The sequence below is a fragment of the Podarcis vaucheri genome (genome assembly GCF_965113315.1).
Source record: "Podarcis vaucheri genome assembly, chromosome: 5".
In the NCBI taxonomy this organism is placed as follows: domain Eukaryota; kingdom Metazoa; phylum Chordata; class Lepidosauria; order Squamata; family Lacertidae; genus Podarcis; species Podarcis vaucheri.
The window spans coordinates 71,361,598-71,383,559 of NC_138763.1; the positions used below are offsets into that span (position 1 = coordinate 71,361,598).

Sequence of the window (21,962 nt, forward strand, 5' to 3'; positions counted from 1 at the left end):
GAGACTCTTCCCCAGATTATACACCCCTTCACCCCAGGCTGCACCCCTTCCCAAGCTAAGTCCCCTACCTGTCGAATTTTAAAGAGGTTTTTGTTTTGTTTTTTTACATCTCATCTCCCCTTGTATCTAAACCTGTATTTTCAGTTGAACAAGCTAATTTCAACATGTCACTATTAGTAATCCTCCGCATGATCTGGTTATTATGGACCTTGACTCATTAGTCAAAACATTTGTTCATATTTCGTATTATCGGCCACTATGTTGCTAGCATCATGGACCACTCCAAAATAAGGAAACTTCCTCATGCCAATCCATTGTTTGGTTCATCTTCCCCTATTTTAATATAGCACCCTTCTGTCCAACACAAACTTCCAGGACGGCCTACAATGGAATTAAACAGATAGTTAAAACAATCAAAATAAAGTTATAAAACAATGGCCAAGGCAGCAGTACAGACTGAAAGGATCAATAGCATGAAACAGATTGAAAAAAATGCATAGGAAACTGTGTAATCCTATGCACATCTATTTAGAAGTAAGCCCCATTGAAGGAATGATACTTCCAGGTAAGTTGGTATAGGATATTTGTTTGAGAGTCCCATGGACTGCAAGAAGATCAAACCTATCCATTCTGAAGGAAATCAGCCCTGAGTGCTCACTGGAAGGACAGATCCTGAAGCTGAGGCTTCAATACTTTGGCTACCTCATGAGAAGAGAAGACTCCCTAGAAAAGACTGGGAAAGATGGAGGGCACAAGGAGAAGGGGACGACAGAGGACGAGATGGTTGGACAGTGTTCGCGAAGCTACCAGCATGAGTTTGACCAAACTGCGGGAGGCAGTAGAAGATAGGAGTGCCTGGAGTGCTCTGGTCCATGGGGTCACGAAGAGACGGACATGACTAAACAACTAAACAACAACAAAATTTGTTTACCTGGCACAAGAAATACATGATAGGTGAATCTGTCTGGTGAGAGAATTCCACAGACAGGGAGCCACCACTAAGAAGGTCCTTTGCCTTTGCAGCACCTGTCTTGCCTCCAAAAGCAGGAACACCCATAGAAGACAATTTCGGCATTCAGCCATGCCCATGACACTCATTCCAAGTCTAAGAGAAAACCAAAGGAAATGAGGAAGATCAGGACAACATGCTCTCAATCCTTGTCTATTTTGTATTTATTTATTGTATTTATTTATATAGGCATTTCTGTGCCATGGTTTCAGAACCATGTTCTGGAGAATTAGGAATGTTGTTGAACTGAAATTGACAGAGGGTGTGTATCATTGCTATCCCCAGCAACCTACAGCTACAAGGACATACTGGGTTTCTTCTAGGCTGAGAATGCTGGTGAAGCCTAAGAGGCCTGGCTGTGTGAACTTAGTGTGTCTTTAGAATGGTCCCCAGAATCCTTTGCAACATGCATGGATTCCATGACAACTAGACAAGACAGGTAGAGCGACTGTGGCACCCTCCTGATGTTGCCAGCTACAACTCCCCATTAGTCATACCAGCTTGGAGCTTATGGAAGTTGTAGTACAACAACTGGAGGGTGCACAGTCGCTACCCCTGACATGAGAATTCCTCAATTTTGTTTTGGAAAGGGTTTACGTTGACGTTACAAAACTTGGAAAACACCACCATGGATTTATTTCAAGAGTTACCCTACAGAGTTGAGTTCTTCTGATCTGGCTGGCCCAAAAGGAACAGCTGGTATCTGGCAGAGGGACGAAGGATGTTTGGCTGGTACTACCTGTACCTACTTTCTTCTCCAGAGCAATAACTGTGGGTTTTGAATTACATTGTGCAGCAGACTCCCACCAGCCTGTGAGGATCGTGTGATGCTTGCCTTGTGCTCAGTTAGCCTGACTTGCCTTCTGCAGCCAATCGCCATCTCATCTGCTCTCCTCCTACCAGTCCCATTCCAAAGCCAGCGTTCTCGGAATTCTGCAGAGCAGATTCTTTCTTTCTCAGAAACACACCGGAATGTGTTTCTTGACATTTCAGAGACTCCAGAAGAAGAGCAGGATAGCAAGGGAGAAAGAGCTTTGTTTTCATCTACGTATGGGATTTTGGTGTCCTCCTGAACAGCTGTGATTGTCCACTGAAGTAATTTGGGTTCTTTTATTTGTCACACCTCACACTGAACTGCAGCCCAGCGAGGAATTAATTCGTTTAGAAATGACTGGTGGTAATATGTGTGCCAGTCAACTGCATGGAAAGCTAAATTCCCTGAGTGCAATCTGCAAGCTTGATTCAGAGGTAAAGGTAAAGGGACCCCTGACCATTAGGTCCAGTCGCGGACGAATCTGGGGTTGTGGCGCTCATCTCGCTTTATTGGCCGAGGGAGCTGGCGTACAGCTTCTGGGTCATGTGGCCAGCATGACTAAGCCGCTTCTGGCGAACCAGAGCAACGCACGGAAATGCCATTTACCTTCCCGCCGGAGCGGTACCTATTTATCTACTTGCACTTTAACATGCTTTCAAACTGCTAGGTGGGCAGGAGCAGGGACTGAGCAACGGGAGCTCACCCTGTCTCAGGGATTTGAACCACCAACCTTCTGATCTGCAAGCCCTAGGCTTTGTTGTTTAACCCACAGTGCCAGAGGTACCAGCTCACAATAGGGTACTGAATTGGACTAAGGTTGGGCATGTTTCCTTGATGCTGGTGTGCAGTTGCCCCTACACAGGGATACTGTTACCGCCTAATATGGGCCACATTCACACATTTTGCCATGGGTGGGGTTTGATCCAGGCACCAACCCCTGCATGAAGATGCTCATAGTCCAACAGGAACATTAGTTGGCTGTCTACACATTGTGCCCAGCTCTGCGTTTGCAACACCTTCCAAATACAGAAACAGTTTTTTGCAGGCTCTTTTGCACGGAATTGCTTCGATTCTGGGCGGGTTTCTGTGTGCAAAAGGAATGGCAGTGAATATGAAGAAAAAGAAGAAGAAGAAGAGTTTGGATTTGATATCCCGCTTTATCACTACTCTAAGGAGTCTCAAAGCGGCTAACATTCTCCTCTCCCTTCCTCCCCCACAACAAACACGCTGTAAGGTGAGTGGGGCTGAGAGACTTCAGAGAAGTGTGACTGGCCCAAGGTCACCCAGCAGCTGCATGTGGAGGAGCGGGGAAGCAAACCCGGTTCATCAGATTACGAGTCTGTCACTCTTAACCACTTGGAAAAGGAATGGACTTCCTTTTCCATAGACGGAGGAATCCCATGGTTATATGTGCACAACAGCTGATTGTGCAACATGCTTCCATGTCCTTGCATGCTAAAATGTGAAGACAGGAGAGCTGTCTTATCAGCCCCTTACTTGGCTGACCTTATTGAGTTTTAATTTGCAAACAGCTTAATGATGTTTTTGATGAAACAGCTCAGTTGGTTAGAGCGTGGTGCTGATAGGGTCAGGGTTGCAGGTTCAATCCCTGTATAGGAGAGCTTCATAGTTCTGCATTTCAGGGGGTTGGACTAGATGATCCTCAGGGTCCCTTCCAACTCTACAAATCTATGATATAATTGCACATTTAGAGAATTACCCATTCCTGAACCTTATTCTTCACAATCGAAGCACAAGGTTCAGGAGACGGGACTGGCCTCTCCTTGGATTCTTTGCTTTACATTCAGCTCCTTTCTGTGAGCCTCTGAATGAAGCTTGTACATTGTACCCAGGTGTTGTTTTTTATGTGCTTCAAGTCTTTTGGCTGAACTTCTTCTTGGACGATTTGTGTCGCATCCCAGAGTTGGGTGCAGAAGTACTGGTCAGCAAATTCACAGTTTGACCACAGAAGACTCCCCCCCCCCACACACACACTTTGCAGGATCAACATTGAGGTTTAGCATCATAATGTGGGAAGAGGGATTATTCTGCCTACAATTATGTCATTATAGGCATTTTCCAGTGGATGCACCCAAAATCACATCCCGGAGATTTGCTTCAAGGAAGTATGCAGGCAGACTTTGTTCAAATGGCCCAGCTGCTGTGGTAGGACACACATCACCTTGAATACCAATGTACAATTCTCTGTCAAGGATTGAACTTAGGGGTACCGGTTTGGCCAGTTTTCTGCATCAACTCTTGGGATTTGTGTTGTGACAAACCTATCTCTTCCCCCCACTGCTCACAAATCTCTAGAGAGCTGTTTCTAAGTGGGTGCTTTTTATCTGTTTTCCTCAAAAAATAAAGCTACAAATTGAATTTTAAATGAATAAATGTCACTTAATGCATCTAAGCACCGGAAGAGATGTAAGCAAGACAGGTGATTGAAATCAAGCTTTTTAATGGCTGGTAAATACATGTGCTGAATGTGTCATGAAGGTAGAGGGAAGTCTGGACAGGGGCAGGTATGTCCTGCTTAAAGGTGCATAGACCAATACTCTATAAGGCTATGGTTCAATATTTCCCTACTTTCCAGCACCAATGAAAGGCCATAGCTCTCAGGCATAGGACCTGCATACAGCCCCCTGGTTGAATCACCAGTATCTCCAGGTCAGCACAAGAAGGTTCCCAGTCCAGTCAGTACAGGCAACACTTAGCTACGTGGGCCAATGGCCTGTCTCGGCATAAGGCAGCTTCCTAGGTTCCTATGGAAAATGCAATACTCCCGAGGCAGTGGATCAACAGCAAGGATCCTCTGCTGGATTGCAGCAAGCTCTAAAACAATTTCACTCAAGGTTCTGCTTAAGAATCTCAAACTAAGTCAGTTTTAATGGAACACCTAAATCCTGATTTGCCCAAACATTCCAAAATGCACTGTCCCAAACAGCAATTGTTGTTTTTAAACATTTGACTGTACTAGAATGCTTTTGAGGGATTCTTTAAACATTTGTTTCTGTTCTATCCATCTCCAGCAGTTTTCCTTGAATAAAGTGGCAATGGTCTAAGTTAAGAGAAAGATGGCTTAGGATGGTGGCACAGGTCCACCACAGTTGAAGTTGGTCGTATTTCAGGGACATCCCTAGGAAAGAATGTGGATTATACCTGGGTTGTAGATTGCTCTCATCCTTCCTTTAAAATGTAACTGAGCCCCATGCAATCCGATGCACTTACCTGGAATAAGTAACACCAAAGTACCGGTAAGTCTTAAGCTATTCTTCCCCCACTCACTAGAAGGAATGAGTTTGTGCATGTGCTTTCACTAATAGCAAGGTGCCTTTTCTGGTTATGTCATGACGGGGTCTTACACTCTCATAAATATGTAAAACGATAGCTGTCAGGGCCTCACATCGTCCATGAGCAGATAGACTCATCCTGGGGAAAATATGCTTGTCTAGCAGCAACCATATGCTGCTTCTGCAATGCATAATGGAGAAACGGAAGCCTGTTGCCCATTCCGCAATGTGCTGACATCGAGCTGAAGTCAAACATTCGTGGTCAGCACTGTGACACGGAATGCACTGCTAGGCTTGTTAGGCGATTCTACAAACTTTTGTCGAGAGGCCCCTTGTAGAATTCAGCTCTGCACATCACATATTCTGTATATTTATACCTATCAAATATAACTATCGCGTTCCTTAGCAAAAACAGAGAGTTAGTGTGTGCCACTGTCATCTTCACAACACACATGATCGGGAAGACACTTGTCTGCTGACGGTTATGGCCATTGCTGCCTGTAGAGCTGGAGGTAGTGAGGCTGCCGTATGTTTGGGTAGCATGGGGCCATTATTGGCAGCACAGTTCCTACCTGGTGGGCTGTAGCAATGTTTCCATGGATGCAGCGGGTGTCTCTCTTTCCCATACCATGTTGGTATAATTGCCTTTTGTGGTTCCCCCCCTTCAGTCCCAGATTCTACTTAAAGACAGGTAAAGGATTACTCAGCCAAGTCTTAAAATACCAGCTGGTGGGAAGAGGGGTATTGCGCTCATGTTCTGCTGTGGACTTTTTTGTCCGACGGGCCATTCTTGAAACAGGATATTGGACATTGTGGGCTTTTAGCCTCATCTAGCAGGGATCTTATGTTTGCCTATGCCTAACATTCCCACCAAAATTGATGGCCCTTCAGCTGATTACACACTCAGCTTTTTCCCTTTTTACTCTTATGTTGCGGGGACTCCAGGTCTGACTTTAGTACACTTCCCCAAATTCTGTATGTACTAGGTGTTATCTGCCAAAAGTACAACTCATGAAACTTGACAAGATTACATTACAGCAGCTTATGCCACACTCAATGGCTCAATATTTCTTTTTTACCTTTTACTCAGTATTAGCCTTTAACTTGCCACTTAAACAAAAAATCTACGGCTGACTTACACACGGGACTGGTTACTTTTGTTGAGGTTTTTGATTAGTTTCCCCAAGTAACCTTCTTAGAGCAAACACACCCTCTATTGTACCACTGATTTCACCCATTAGGGAAGAATTCTCATGCATATTCACCACTGGAGGAATACCAGTAGCTGCCTTCCTGCAGCAGACTTAAAGCCAATCCCTTGGTTTTCAGCAGAGGGAGTGCCCCTAAGGACTGATAACGATACTTAAAAGAGTTCTATTCACCAGCCCTTGCAAGGAGAATGGCTAACAATGGAGCAGGCCCCAGTAGAGCATCTGATGCAAGGCCCCTTCTGTGGTGGCTTTGGGAGTAGTTGTGGGGAGGGAAGTAAAGTAATTCAGATAGGTACAACACACAAGACCTTCTGCCCTTGATGGAATGATCTCCATTGTACTGGTAGACATGCCCATATCCTTCTGAGGCCTATAGGCTAGTTGGTTTAAACCCCATTTGACAACCTGGTCATGAACAGGCATTTTTGGCTACAGGTCAATTGTACTCTAGGCTTAGCAAATTTGAAGAGGCAACCACAGAACGTCTGACCAAGGTGTCCATTCCAATCTTACATCAAGGCAAGGGGCTTTTCTCTCCAGCTCGCTCCCAGCTTCCAGGTTCTTAAGACAGTACAATCTGAAGGAAGGAGGTATGTCCAGAAGATGTTTGAAAATTGGGATTTGGGTGGAGAGAGGCACAGTGGGAACAACCGAGTGCATTGTTTTTCCCTCACTCAGCCGTATTTGAAAATAGAGGCCGCAGGCCAAATCTGATTTCTAGGAAACCTCCAGTGTCCCAAAGCCCATTTCAGAAATCAATCCTCCAATTTCAGAAGTCAATCATCCAACTCCCATCACCTTTTTGCAGCCCCAGTTAAAACACTGGCAAGGAAAAGGAAGGAGAGAAGCAGATTATTAGAAATGTTTTTATTAGAAAAGTAAAAAAACCAACAGTTGCATAGGAGTCTTCAAAAACTTGAACATCAAGTGTATTCCATGTGAACTGTAACCAATGGAAGCACTACAGACCGACTGCGAGGGTTCCTGCCCCCCCCCACCCAATCCCAGCCCAGCATCACTTCACACCTCCCTCAAACACACATCACCAGGATACCCAACCATGACAGAGCACACTCCACCTAGTGTGCCCTGTGCCTCCCACACTGGTCTCATTCAGGAAAAAATAAACATGAACAGAGCTGCATAAATGATGCATGGTGGATTTAACGCCCCCATTCATTCAGAAGTCCTTATATTTAGCTGCCCTAGTGTGTCAGTAGTGGAGCTTCTTCATGCCCTTCTGTTCAAAGCAATGCAACACATTCTTGGGTCCCTTTAGACCTTAAAACACATATAAACAATTGTCCATGCACCTCACCACTCACCAGATATCCATTGATTACTATCTAAGTTTTTTTCTTTCCGATTTCTAAAAAAGAAAAGTTTATCACACAAAAAAGCAGGCAACCTTCATCTATCCGTAGTGGCAGCCCTGCTGTTATGTCATCAGCTGTCAGGGGAAAAAATACTGCTAAAGTTGTCCCACGTGTCAGACAAGGTTTTTTTTTTTAAAGCTAGCACATTGTTTCCAGGGGGCTTTTTTTGTCAGTTACTAAAAAGCAGAGTGCTGTTGTTGTTGTTTTTAATTTTCAAACCTTGCCTTCCTCCTCCTCCTCCTTGGACTACCTGCCTAGTATCACTTGTTAAGTCAATCTTCCATCTAAATCTAACCTACAGTGGATCAAGAGGACAGCCGCGTCTTGGAAACGGCTTGTGTTCCACAGCCCTTTAAACACGCCTCCTCCCCACTTTGGACCGGTGCTGGCCATTATCTTTAAGAGAGTAAATGCTCAGTTTTAGTTCCAACCAGGAGACACTTCTCAGCACTCTTCTATGAGCAACTGCTCAGAGCTATACAGTTTCTTTTTAATGACCCTGAAGCCAGTGCTGAGCTTCAGCGATTGGCTGAAGCCTGGAGAAAAAGCAGAGCCGGAGCTAAAGAGTCCCTGGATTTTAGGCCAGAGGCGGGAATCCAGTCTTAGAACGAGAGTCAGCTGGAAGGTAGGCACCAGGCCGGGGTCCACAGCAATCTGCCCCACACTATGGCAACCCTTCCCTTGTTCCACGCACAAGTCGATGAGGGCCCCCCTCAAGCCACAGGGCTCCCTATAGGCCAAGTGGAGGAGCTCCTTGCCAACTTGGGCGATCAGCTGGCTTGGCATGAGGAGCCTGGAGGAGCGGTTGGAGTTGATCTTCGCTTTATTCAGACTGACTTGGATTAGCTTCATGAGATTGGCACACAGGAGCTCATCCTCCGGATCATTTAACAAGTCAAAGTCTGGCAAGGACACTTCATCCAGATATTCCTGGGCATCTGCAAATGAAGGAGAGACAACAGCCCCGTGACTACTCTGCTGCTAATGCTGCCTCGATACCTTTATTGCCATCCCCCCGCCAAGAAATCAAAACAGCTTTGTGCATTTCGTTGTTTTTAATTGGTAGAAGCCATTCTGGGCAACAAAAAGATCACATTATAAGCTTAAGTCAGCCGCTTCTCAGCAACCCCTCTGCTAGAGAAGGCAGGCAACAAAGGCAGTGGCTGCTTGCTGGTTTGCCCATTAAACATACATAGCACTTTAAATTCCTATTTTGACCTGTAGTTGCCCATAATGCTCACCATCTCCCCCCACCCCCCATCCTTCTCCAAGGCTTCATTAAAGTAGGCCAATTCTGCATGCACTTAAATGGGAATCACTGAAGAGCTCCTTTTCTGCTTTAAAGGGGTGGGGAGGGGAGTTTTTAAACGGAATTAAGTAAACATGATAGAACTCCACCCCCGCCCCGTCTATGTATGCAGGTCCCCAAAACTCCCCCTACATTAGCATCCCTAGTCACCTCCCCCCAATCTGCTTAGACGTGGTACCCATTACAAGCAGCTCCCCGGCCCCAATTCTCCCAGCCCAGACCGGCATATGAAGGCCTAGGAGCCCGTTTTGCAGACATTAAGACAGACACCCCCGGTGAGATGGAGAAACCCCGCTTACCCGCTTCGGAGCTCAAGCTGCTATCCAGGGACTCGCAGTCGGAGCTCTCCAGCCGGGCGCTGCGGCCGGCGGCCCCTTGGTAGGCGCTCTCCTTCTCCCAGGCGAAGGCGGGCGGGTTCTCCCTCTGCTCCGGGATGGGAGGCAGCGGGGAGGAGAAGCTGTCCCACGAGACTGGCATCGCTGCCCTTCTTCCCACGGCCGCTTTTCCACACCGGGGGTCGTTAGACGGGTATCCGCTACTGGGATCGACGGCTCTGCAGCAAAGGGGAAGAGGAGGACGCAGGTGAGGATTGGAGTGGATCGGATCCCTACGTCTTAAGACCAGCTCCAAAAGATAAAGGGCAGCAGAATAGACAACGGGACCCTTGCAAAACCCGCATCTAATGGAAAACCCATGTACTTACCGGCTTCAGGGCGCCCGTCGAGGAAGCTAGTGGAAGCAGAAGCAGCAGCGCTGAGCCGTAGGACCCGTAAGAGGCGCGCAGCTGCCCGAGCGACCCCACTGCCACCCAACCTCCCTCCTCTGCCCTTTCGTTGGCACTGCGGTTCCACCCCCCCGTCGCTCCGCCTTTAAATAGTCGGGTCAGGGGGTGTGCGCGCTTGGAAGCCCCGCCCCATTCCCTCCGCCGCCTTCGCCGCTTCGGCTCTCCTGCTCCGCCGCAGCTCATTGGCCGGGAGCGGGAGCTGGGCCGCTCCAATGGAGAGGGAGCGCACGTTCGCAACGTTCTCTCCTGCCCGGTTACAGCAGCCTGGGACACGCCCCCTCCACCTTCTCCTCCTCCTCCGCGCTGTTCTTGTTCTGCGGCTGCACGGGGATGGGGGCGGGGGGAGGCTTGTGGCTGCGGCGAGGGGGTGGCGCAGGCTCCAGAACAATAGGCTGGTGTTGGAAGTGGGGGGAAGGGGGGGGGAAAGGGGCGCATAACAATGTGTGTGGCACCCACCCCTAAACTTCGCACCCCTCGATGCCCGATTGCAAAATTGCGCGTTTGCAATTGCACCCGAGTGCAAAGCCTGCAGAGTTCAACGGGGCATCGCTCCCAAGTAAGCCCGAGGTGCATGCATGCATCTTAGCGAACGCGTTTACCTGGAAATCAAGCCCCCAGTTGTGTGTGACAGAAAGAGAAAGCCATGTAAATAACTCCCGCTAGGGATGGGAAAGGCTTACGGCTGCCAGTCAGTGTAGGCAGCACTAAGCTCGATGGAGCAATAGTGTGTCTCGGTATAAGGCAGCTTCCAAACTGGGGAGGGAGGGGGTTGCTTCTGAGTAAACGCCCTTCAACGTGCATGGGATTCTAAGAGTGGGAAGGCAAGCGATGGATCCCTCTCTGGGCGCCCATATCACGTAGCGAGCAGGCTCCGCTGCAAACCAGTAGGGCCTGTCGCGCACCGGGGGGGGGGGGGACGAGGAAAGGATCGGCGCAAGCCTACTGAAAAGCCCGTCCCATTGTATTCAAGTGCGGCTTACACCCAGGTAAGTGTGGGTTAGGACCGCAGCCTTAGAGTCAGTGGCGAGGTAGTTTTCATAGAATCAAAGAACTGCAAGGGAACCCAAGGATCATCCATTTCAACCCCCCCCCCTACAATGTTGGAATCTCTCCCCCCCCCCAACGTGGAACTCGAACCCGAGACCCTGAGATTAAGAGTCTCTTGAGTTCTACGGATTGAGCTACCTGCTTTGTTCTCAATCCCAGTGTTACGCACGGCCTGCTCTTTCTCTCTCATGAAGCTGTGGCTCCTTTTGCATGTTGTTTTCCCCAGACACACAATAGATCTGTAGTTAAAAGGACGGACACCGGTATCTCTCACACACCCCGATCCTAGGTCAGAGAAATATCTTGGATTTCAAGGGAATACAGTATCTACATGATGCGCACGTAGAAACGGTTTGGCATCTGTCTGCCAACTTTAATTATAATATACCTCGGGATACTTCCAAAGCTTAAAGGATCCGTTTCCTATTTACAGGGTGCTCTCCCAAAGACTTTAACCGTGTAGGTATATGGCCACGAAAAGTAACAGTTGCATTAGCAGTCAGGTTACATTATTTTGACAAGCAGCCGAAGAAGTGAATCTTCCACAAAGCGGCCTGTAGAGGGATGTGAGCGTGTTTTGTTGCTGCAAAGATCAGGACACCCCCACTCCCCGCAAAAGTACTTGGTATTATGCGCATTTTCATCGGGCTTTTCCTTGCAATGCACAACAAGAGGAGTGATGTAAAAGCGGGTCGGGCCCATGTCGGACTCGGGTTCACACGTTAAGTGTTGGACACCCTGCCAGCACTTTGGATCGCCAAAAAATAACACGGGTTTTATTATTATTATTGCTCCTGCATTGACGTCAGCTCATGTCTGGGCGCTGGTGCGCGCAGGGCCGCGCTATCGACTGACCGCCGCGGAGCTGATAAGGGCGGGTTTTGTTGCAATTCCTCGGGTAGAGGAGGAGGAGGCCGGTCGGACGGCGAGCTCGGCACGTCGGGGAGCTCCGTAACTGGAGCCGAGCAGTCCAGCCGCAGCCAGAACTCACACGGTAAACTCGGCTGGGTCCTAGCGCCTCCCGGGTTCCCAGCCGTGTAAATTGCTGCGGGAATTGCATCATGAGCGAGGGGGGAGGGAGGGGAGAGGAAGCACCCGGAGCTGCTGCAAAAAAGCATATCGTTTCATCAGAAAGAAGGAAACTCCATATAATAAACTGCAGGACCTTTAAGAGGGCTTAAGGCCGGACTGACTCACCCGAGGTTTCTAGAAGAGAGGGCACTGAGTTTAGATCATGGGTAGGCAAACTAAAGCTCGGGGGCCGGATCCGGCCCAATCAACTTATAAATCTGGCCCGTGGATGGTCCGGGAATCAGCGTGTTTTTACATGAGTAGAATGTGTGCTTTTATTTAAAATCCATCTCTGGGTTATTTGTGGGGCATAAGAATTCGTTCATTATTATTTTTCCAAAATATAGTCCAGCCCACCACAAGGTCTGAGGGACAGTGGACCGACCGGCCCCCTGCTGAAAAAGTTTGCTGACCCCGGTTTAGATAAAGATGGGTCCAGTCCAACGCAAGCTTCACAAATTAATTAGAGTGGGGGGGGGGAATAAATGAATTCTGAACATACTAAGCCCATCGACCTGGGGTCGCAATAAGCTATTGATTAGGTTGAAAGAGCAATGAGCCAGCGTTCGAATTTCCCCAAAACTTTTCTTCTTAAGTCAAGCAAAACCAAAACTAAAACTAAAACAGCTGGCAGTCCTGGGAAATGGTAACTTGGGAAACGGTAACTTCTCTGTCCGGCGCACCAAACTTTTTCTCCCATCTGCTGATGGTGGCAGCAGGCCTTAGCAGATGGCTAGCCAAGTTGCATATATTTTCATTTTCTCCCCCTTCCCCCACCCTTGCTATGCTTTCTCTGGCCCATAAGTTTGGCTCCTGTTTTTATTTGCTTTTATATCATAAATGCTTTCAAATAGGCAAAATAAAAATATTCAGTTAGAGCAGATACATTTTTAAATGAAAATAACCGGGGGGTGAAATTAAGCTTGCCAAAACGGAGAGGAAGTTTGAGCACGTATGGGAGTTCTGTGCCCCATGGGACGCGGGTGGTTCTGTGGTCTAAACCACTGAGCCTCTTGGGCTTGCCGATCGGAAGGTTGGTGGTTCGAATCTGCACAATGGAGTGAGCTCCTGTTGCTCTGTCCCAGCTTAGCAGTTCAAAAGCATACCAGTGCAAGTAGATAAATAGGTGCAGCTGTGGCGGGAAGGTAAATGGCGTTTCCATGCGCTCTGGCACTCGTCACAGTCCTCCGTGCACCAGAAGTGGTTTAGTCATGCTGGCCGCATGATCCAGAAAGCCGTCTGTGGACAAACGCCGGCTCCCTCAGCCTGAAAAGCAAGATGAGTACCATACACCATAGTCGCCTTTGACTGGACTTAACCATCCAGCGGTCCTTTACCTTACCCCCCTTTTTAAAATCTACCTGTGTGCCCTATCCTGGGTTTCAGTTCACAGCGCTGCATAAATTGAAAAACAATAGAGCAGGGAGGAATACAGAAGAGGCCTCTGCCTGTTCCCTGGCGCCCCCCCAGAACTTGACACCCTGGCTCCACTAGCTTCTATGGGTAAGACGCCCCTGAGAACTGGTCCCCGCAATCCATTTAAAATGTGTGTGAAGTTGACTTAGGTTTATTTCCATCCTACTCACGCACATCAGTGGCTGTGTTGTGGTACATGTCCAGACAAAAATCCACCATGCCCTGGCAAGTTTTAGGAAAGTGGGGCAATCCAAATCCATGTGTCAGGAGATTTGCCTTAGTTTTGTCTCCCCCCATCTTGGTGCTCTCTAGATTTTATTTATTTATTTATTTATTGTTACTACAACTCCCATCATTCCTGACCATTGGTCATACTGCTTTGGGGTGATAGTAGTTATAGTCCAGAGCATTTGCAAGGCACCAGGCTGCCATAGCCTGTGCATTTCTGCTTATGTTCCCCACATGCACATAAACAGTGAGACTGAGATGAAGAAGAAATCTAGAGAATCCTAATTAAAATGTCTCTCAACCTGATAGTAATAATGCTACTCAGCATTTTATAGAGTGCTTGAAGACTGCTCAGAGCACTCAATCTATATCATTATCTCAATCGTTCTTAAAAGAACCCTGTAGGCATGCCAGTGTTATTACGTTCATAATGCCAATGGGAAGAATGGAGGAGGGGCAGACTTCAAGATCCCAGCTGGCCTAAGGGCATCTACTGAGTTCAGGGATGAGGTGAGATTTGAACCTGGGGAATTCCCAGCTCACATCCTGAGTCATTCTGCCGCCCTTGACGTGTCCATCCTATCCCAAAGTGACTAGATCAGTGTTTCCCAACCGGTGTTCCGCGGCACACTAGTGTGCCGTGAGACACCGGCTGGTGTGCCGTGGGAGGGAGGCGGGCGAGAGGCGGCGGCGGCGAGGATCCGCGTCGAGCCGGGGGCGGCTCCGCGGTGGTGGTGCCGAGCGGCGGGGCAGCGCGCGCAAAAGGGAGGAGCGCGAGACAGCGGAGGAGGAGGAGGCCGGCATGTCCGGGCAGCAGCAGCAACAGCAGCAGCAGCAACTCCCGGTGACGGCTCCTCCTCCGCCCGCTATCGCCACCACCACCACAACAGCCGCCGCCGCCTCAGCTGCCGCCGTCCCTCAGTCCCTCGCTCTGCTGCCTCCTCCCACCCCGGCAAGGGGAAGGGAAAAAACGTTCACTTTTGTGTGTCCCTCCCGGCGTGACGCTGCGCGCTGACGTCACGGGGCGGGGCTTTAATGGTGGTGTGCCGCGAGATTTTTTTTTCCGGTAAACAGGTGTGCCGTTGCCCAAAAACGTTTGGGAAACACTGGACTAGATCTCCCATCAAAGGCAGACACATTTATTTAAATGCTCACATGTTGCTTTTCCAACATTCAAACTGATTTCCACCTGTAATTTAAGATTTTTATTTTTAAAAAATACAAAAAGAAGCAGTGTGTGTTCCTTATTTCAACAAGTTACTGTTTTCTTCCATCCTTCTCCAGAATGGCCCCCGTGATTTAAACCAGCCAGGTCCCATTGTTGCCTCGCAAGATACCCCAAATTGCTCATCATTCAATTATTTTCCTAGCAGCATCTCGTTTTGCCCTTATGTATTTATTTAGAAAGTTTTCTAGATTGCTCAATCACACATTGCTCAGGTACAGTATACGTAACGAAAGCAGCCATAAAACACAGCCCAAACCTATAAAACTCTCTCTGGATTTATTCATGCTTACCTTTTGCCTCGCTCTTTCCAGGCACTGGACTGTACAGTGGTACTTCGGGTTACATACGCTTCAGGTTACAGACTCCACTAACCCAGAAATAGTGCTTCAGGTTAAGAACTTTGCTTCAGGATAAGAACAGAAATCTGGCTCCGGCGGCGCAGCAGCAGCAGGAGGCCCCATTAGCTAAAGTGGTGCTTCAGGTTAAGAACAGTTTCAGGTTAAGAACAGACCTCCGGAACGAATTAAGTACTTAACCCGAGGTACCACTGTACTTGAAAGCTCTGTGTCCAGTGGTTTTGTTTGTTTGTTTTGCCCCAGAGTCCCCCCCACACCATGAAAACCCATTTTTTAGCACTCAGAGCAAAAGTCAATTTTTGTTTTCCACAAATTTGTTTGTTCCAATTCAGAGCTAAAGAGCGGGGGTTTTCTTCTTGTGGATAAGCCCCGCCCCTTCACACACACACACACACACACACACACACACACACACACGTCTATTCCAAGATAATCCAGATTCTGTGGTTTGTGGATTGCAGTCACAGAAGAATTCAAGTTGCATCAGTACTAGCATTTCTGCATGCCCAGTGGAATAATCACACACAGACACACATACACACACGTCCTGCAGCTTCTCTTGATCCTGCTTCCCCAGCCAATTTAGTGGTGCATAGGGTGGGGAGAGAGGACGCCCTACTGTGCTAGCGGTAGTCCTTGCATGGCTTTATGCTAGCGGGACCAGAATTTTCCTCCACCCCCACCTCCCATCCATTCCAGTTTCCGGACTGCTATGCCATTTAAATTTAAATTAAGAAAAAATTAAGTGACTGCGGCTAAATCAAAGTCAAAAGTCTGGTGGTCTAACCCAAATCAAGCCATAGAATAGAGGTGCAAGTGATATAGGCGCCACAATAGGGCAATGAGAATGTCGTTTGTATGACCATGAGCGATGGAGCGTTCATCCACCATTCACCCGGATCCACTTTTTGGTGCATTTCCCAGCCACTTTCTAGAGATCAAAAGGTTGAGTTTCAGAAGTGGACTTGTAGGATGACAGAGCACTTTAATCCGTATTAAGCTTTATAAACATGCACACAAAGCTCTGGTAGGTGCTTAAAACCCTCCAGCAAAATTCAGCAGGCTAGAGCTGTACAGAAGTGGAGGATCTCCCCACCATTGCCATGTCAGTGGCTGTATATGTCAGAAGTGGAGAACCTGTGGCTTTCCAGAGGGTGTGCAACTTCAGATCCCAGCTTGCTTGGCCTTGTGTCAGGACATTCGCCTTCGCTCATCCTTCCCCACAGTGGTGCATTCTAGATGTTGTTGGCCTAACCATTCCCTCCATCCCTGACCACCGGCCAGGCTGTCTTGGGATGATGGGAGTTGTAGTCCAAAGCATTTTGGCCAGGGGTGCATCATATAGGTAGCTGTATCATGGCTGTATTTTCCCACAGTTCTGCAGGGCAATTCTGAGCTGAAGAATGGCAGGAAGGAAGAGCTAAACATCTGCTTCTCCCCGTGCCACTGCCCCTGAACAAAACTGGAGCCCCGTGTCTGCTTTAGAACAGTTGTTGTTGAAAGTCAGGAAATTTGATTACAGATCTCCTGTGTTGTGTCTGTTTAGCCTTGAACATGTTCCTCCATAAAATGTCCCAGAATCCTTTGCAGCATGATAGGGTTTAGTGCTGGAGCTCTTCAACCAAAAACTGATGTAAAAAAAATATTATTTAAAAGCAGAAAGATGGAGGGATTAAGTAGGCAATGACTTAATGATCAGATTCCTTTTATCTTCATAAAGCCAATGTTTATCAGGCACTGTAAACCAACAAAGTGCACCATTGAATATAGAAGATTATCCCCTTCATCTGCCCAACACTGTTTCCTCTCTCGTTTGAACACGACATCCTGGTTGTGTATGCAAGCAATTGCCTTCTAATAAGATATTCCCCCGGTTTTTTCTCTCTGCGAGCAGACACTGGCATTGCTACAGAGGCTTGATGTCAATGGAGAAGGGTGGGTTCCTAGGACAGCAAATGAGAGAGGAGGTGGATTCGTGAATCAGCCTTTCTTTCCTGGACAACTCTGAAGGAAATGATTGAAAGCCTCTTCCAATGGAAATTTACAGGTATTTTTATTAGCTGCCATAAAACAAAAGGTAGCAGCCCTCGGACCACACTTAGAGCCATGTGGTTCTCTCTATGTGGTCATGTGACCTTGTGTGGGAATATCGTGGCACCCTGGGTTGTGAAACTGACCGGTAAGGGTGTATAACCAAGGCTGCGTGGACAATGTGTAGCATCTTTGCTGATAACATGGACACACAAAATAGTACAACCCACAGATTCATTTGTTCAGTAGAATGTATTTTCAGTAGCAGGGAATTCACTTCCTTAGCCTTTCACTGTCACAAACTAGACTGATGGATGTTAAAATGGTGGCTTCTACTGAGGAAAAAGACTCCTTGCAGCATCCCAGCCCAGCCTTCAATGATGATGAGACTTGAAAAATAATGAATCCGACAAAATTTTATAAGCCCTTCCGCTCACCGCTCCTGTAGTGCTTTTTTACTACTATGACTTCAAAATTATCCCTCCAATAATGAGGACTCAAAATCTGTTTTTCTAAGAAACTAAATTAAAGGTTTTATACATTCTCACAATGTTCTGTGTGTGGGACACACAAAACTGCTTTGCGGACTGTCTCATGGGACCTGCAGGATATGCATTACAAACCCCATATATAGTGACTCATAGATTGTAAAGTCACTCCAAAAAAACATATACACTGCAGAGAAAGGTGTGTGTGTGTGTGTGTGTGTGTGATGTTGGCAATACATTACAGCTATTTACATTGCATGTGTTAAAATACACGTAGTCCTTGTTTAAAAATCATTATTGTCTTGATATGTGGAAGCTTGCAAAATAGTGTGTGGTACTCAAATAAGTTTTACCTGTTGAAATGAATAAAGCTAACTTAAGTCCTATTCATTAACTTCAGCAGATGAGTAAAAATGAGCGCATCCCTTGGCTGGAATTCAAAGTCATGCTGTGTTGAATGTTCCACCTCTACAAACTTCTTAGCTTGCCAGACAGAACAATCCCCCCTCAACCCTGTGTGCTGTTGTGGGGGTTCTGCCATAGTTAATTTTGTGGGGTTCAGGGGGCAAACAGGAGGAGGAGAGGGATTCATTAGGTTAACCCCACCCATTGCTTTTAGAAGAAGAAAAAATGATGGTAAAATGCAATCTTAGAAAGGAAAGCATTTCAAATCCCCCCTCTTGAAAAAGCACATGCCCTTGCATGGCTGTGAGTATGGAGGGCCATAAATGTCCCAGTCCCTGAAAAGCAGTGCAATCATTCATATGTTTTCAGTTGAATGCCACCCTTTTTTCTGGCTGGTGGGGGGCTTGCCCGCTTTCTTTCTCTTCCGAGGGTCCACAGGTTGCCTTGGGTCATATCCAGTAGATCCTATGAAGATTTTATTTTTAAAACGTGCACCCTGGTTTATCTTCCTAAGAAATCAAAGCAGCTAGCCACATGAAGACCAGTAACACAACATTGCGAATCATCTCAAGAAAGTAGCCCCAAACAGGAGCAGACAGGAGCAAAAGCAGCCAAACAGCTAGCCAAAGCTAAGCAAGCTCATAAATGTCATAAAAAGTAGTAAAATCAGAAGCAGAACATTGAAAAGAAGAGCCTAGCCCCATCAAGGCAGCAAGGCAGCAAACAGAAGGGACCAAGACTGATAGTAAAAGGCCTCTCTGAAAAAGGCAGGTTTTATTTAGGCAATTGGAAATATTCAGGGTAGTATCCAACATTAGTTATACTCAGATTAGATCCATTTAAATCAGTGGAGTTATGTTGCTTAAATCCGCTGGTTTATGATTAACACTGGGTATGATCCTCAGTGTTGGTGCCACAACTGAAAAGGCCCTGCTTCTTATGGGTAGACTGCCAGGGACGGTTTTGTAAATCGTGTGCTCATGTGATACACCATCACTGCAAAGGCTCCGATGCATTATAAAGGCGGTCTATTCAAATAAAGTGTCGTTAATGTTTAGATGCAGGGAATACAGCATTTTCTTTTGGTCTCATATGGTGCTCCTTTTATTTTGGAACTCTTCAGCTGGCAACCCAGCAGGTGAATGAGGAGGCAAGAGCAGTGAAGGGGATGAATGGCAGGGCCCCTGAATCAGAGCACACCTTGACACATGCCTCAATCATGCTGGTCCTAGGCATCATCCCTGGTTGGCGAGAGAATATGCAGCAGAAACTCAGGTGTTGAGTGGAATGCAGGCGTGGGGTGGGGGGAGATGGGAAGACATATGGAAGATGGAGGTCTTTAAGTTGCCCAGGTCCCCGAACCACTTAGGCCCTTAAAACTAAGAACTAGCACTACACCAGAACTGTTTCCTCCCAAGCTGTACCTGTACTGTTCTTGAAGCCAGTAATTCAGCTACAGCCTGACCATTTCTCTACATCTAACTTTAATAAAAAATAAAAATGTGGCATTTTCTGAAAATGGTTTCTTCAAGCGTCCCCTGAAAAGTCTGGCAAATGCTCTAGCATTGTGTTTACCTAGGAAGCATGCTGTATTAGCCAATTTACGTTTTGCAAAGTCAAAGAAAAGGAACTGGACAAGTTAAGCATTTGACGCCACTGGACCCTAGGATGCAAATGAGTTTTATATGCTACAGATGGCGCACCATCTGTGCCCTGGGCTCAGCCTCGGGATCTGTTTTTAATGCCAGGGCTCTGAGTCCTGGAAAATGTGAAATAATCCTAACAAAACATGCCTTTGAGCATGTGCAGAGTGTCCCCTGCTCCCCACGGCCAACAAATAACTACAGCCTTTCTCCACATGCCTAGGGCTATGGAACGGGGGCTTCTAGGACAGATGGCATCCTTGACCCCAGGCACACCTCTCCTGTTTCAATGTAAGCGCTGGTTAGAGAAAGAGGGAAGGAATTAGGCCAGCTAGTTCTATTTGTAGATGCCACTAATGACTCAGCATGTCACCTTGGTGGCAACAAGGAGGAACCGGGTTTTTGCTCCAGTGAATCAATCTATAAAAGATTTTAAAACTGTGCCTGATGCCTGCGCGGTGCTCCCAGACAGGTTTATACCTGAATGGTGCTCCTGTATGTCCAAATCGGCAATTTATTATCAAACAGCCAAAGATCAGAATTTGTTAAAGGCTGGGGAGCATTTCCCATGGAAATGTAAGCATCTGTATTAACTCATTGATAGCACACCCTCAATGTTTATTTTACTGCATTACTAAGGATAACTTTGATCATTGTGGAAGTCAGTATATATTTTTGAGCACTGTCCCTTCCTAAGGGATTAGTTTAGGAATGATGGAGCGGAAGATACATACTTCTAGGCAAAGGCTTCAAGTGGCTGAGGGACACAGATTTAAGCTCAACCTGTTATTTTGCCCATGATTCTTGTGCCGGCCGCAGATTATTTGTGGGGGGACTCGTACATCATTTGACCTCAATTTTCTCAGAACAATCGGTCCACTGCAGCTGACCTCAATTCCATCCACTGAAGTCATTTGTGTTGACTACAGACAAGCTGGCGACAATTCAGGGGGGGCTTGATTCGCGTTCATCATCGCCGACAGCATAGGTGACCTGCGAAGCAAATGGCGAGAGGCATGTTGTGAAGGGAAAGGTGCTGAGAACAGGAAGGACGGTTGCAGTCTGCACAGGACTACCTGTGATTCCTGAATGTGTCGATAATACACAGGATGGCTCTCTTTGCTGCCTGGGGAGGGCGCTGTTCAGTATTGGGACTCCAGCCTGCAGGGGAAAGGCTAACCCTTTACCACCACCACCCCGGCACCCACCCAACAGCTTATTTCTCCTTGTTCAAATAGCAGTTGTGGGTGGGTGGGAAAGCAGTATTCATTAGGCCCAATGGCACAAAGAATGAAAGAGATCTAAGAAGACCCCACCCTAGCCCTGCTTATTCCTGGGGAAGAGGAAGGAGACACAACCACAACCCCACAACATTCTCTTGCCCATGGTTCTGGCAACAAGGACTTCAAAGCAGTCAAAAGCTTACCCTCCTTTTCCAGTACAGTCTCCCACACTGCTCTCAGGTTTCAGCCTTGCTGAATCTTTTAAGTGGCCGAAATTTTTCAAGTGAAGATTTGCATCCCAGCCTGTATCCATATCAGACTCAACAACGATGTTGTTGTTTTTTAATCAAGGCTTTTTCATTATTGGGTTGTTTTTGTAATTGTCAAATTGCCTTGGGAGAGATGGTGTCTTTATGTTGATTCACATTTACTTGCATCATATTAGGAGACAAAGCAACATTTTGTGGGGGAACGGAGTTTTGTCGATTATTGGTAATTGTCAAGCGGCTAAATAAATGAATAAAAGCAACAGCTGGGGGGAAAACAAACAGCCTAAAACTAATGAAACATTAGCATAAAATCCACATAGAACAGGGACTGATCTTATGGGTTAAAGCATGCTTTCTCAGCCTCAGCCCTCCAGATGTTTTTGGCCTACAACTCCCATGATCCCTAGCTAGCAGGACCAGTGGTCAGGGATGATGGGAATTGTAGTCTCAAAACATCTGGAGGGCCGAGGTTGAGGAAGCCTGGGTTAAAGCCTGGGCGAATGGATAAGTCTTTTCAGGATGTCCTCAGCACCTGATGGTTGCTACTTCACATATGGCAGAAGGAAGGGCATTCCATAATACAGGGGTAATGGCAGAAAATGCCCATTTTTCAGGCTGCCGCTCAGTAATATTATTTAGGGGGCGGTGTCACACGTAGAATTTCCCCACAAGTAGAATGTTGGCTGAATGTCCACAACAGACCATGGAGCTACCTAGCAGGAGGTTGGATGGAGTTGGCTCTGAGGCCGTCCACCCCCAAA

At 47.2% G+C, this 21,962-nt stretch overlaps 1 protein-coding gene and 1 long non-coding RNA gene across 2 annotated transcripts; one reads left to right on the forward strand and one right to left on the reverse strand.

The window, feature by feature from the left end:
* Positions 1-7,179: 7,179 nt before the first annotated feature.
* Positions 7,180-9,871, reverse strand: DDIT4 (DNA damage inducible transcript 4). Its single transcript, XM_082223528.1, has 3 exons — positions 9,716-9,871; positions 9,312-9,565; positions 7,180-8,641 (listed from the first exon to the last, which is right to left on the reverse strand). The coding sequence occupies exons 2-3, from the start codon at positions 9,487-9,489 to the stop codon at positions 8,148-8,150; spliced, it is 672 nt and encodes a 223-aa protein (XP_082079654.1). The 5' UTR covers positions 9,490-9,565; positions 9,716-9,871; the 3' UTR covers positions 7,180-8,147.
* A 9,003-nt stretch (positions 9,872-18,874) lies between these two features.
* Positions 18,875-21,278, forward strand: LOC309532215. Its single transcript, XR_014219660.1, has 3 exons — positions 18,875-19,341; positions 19,933-20,000; positions 20,576-21,278. It is a non-coding gene; the product is annotated as an uncharacterized lncRNA (long non-coding RNA).
* Positions 21,279-21,962: the final 684 nt, after the last annotated feature.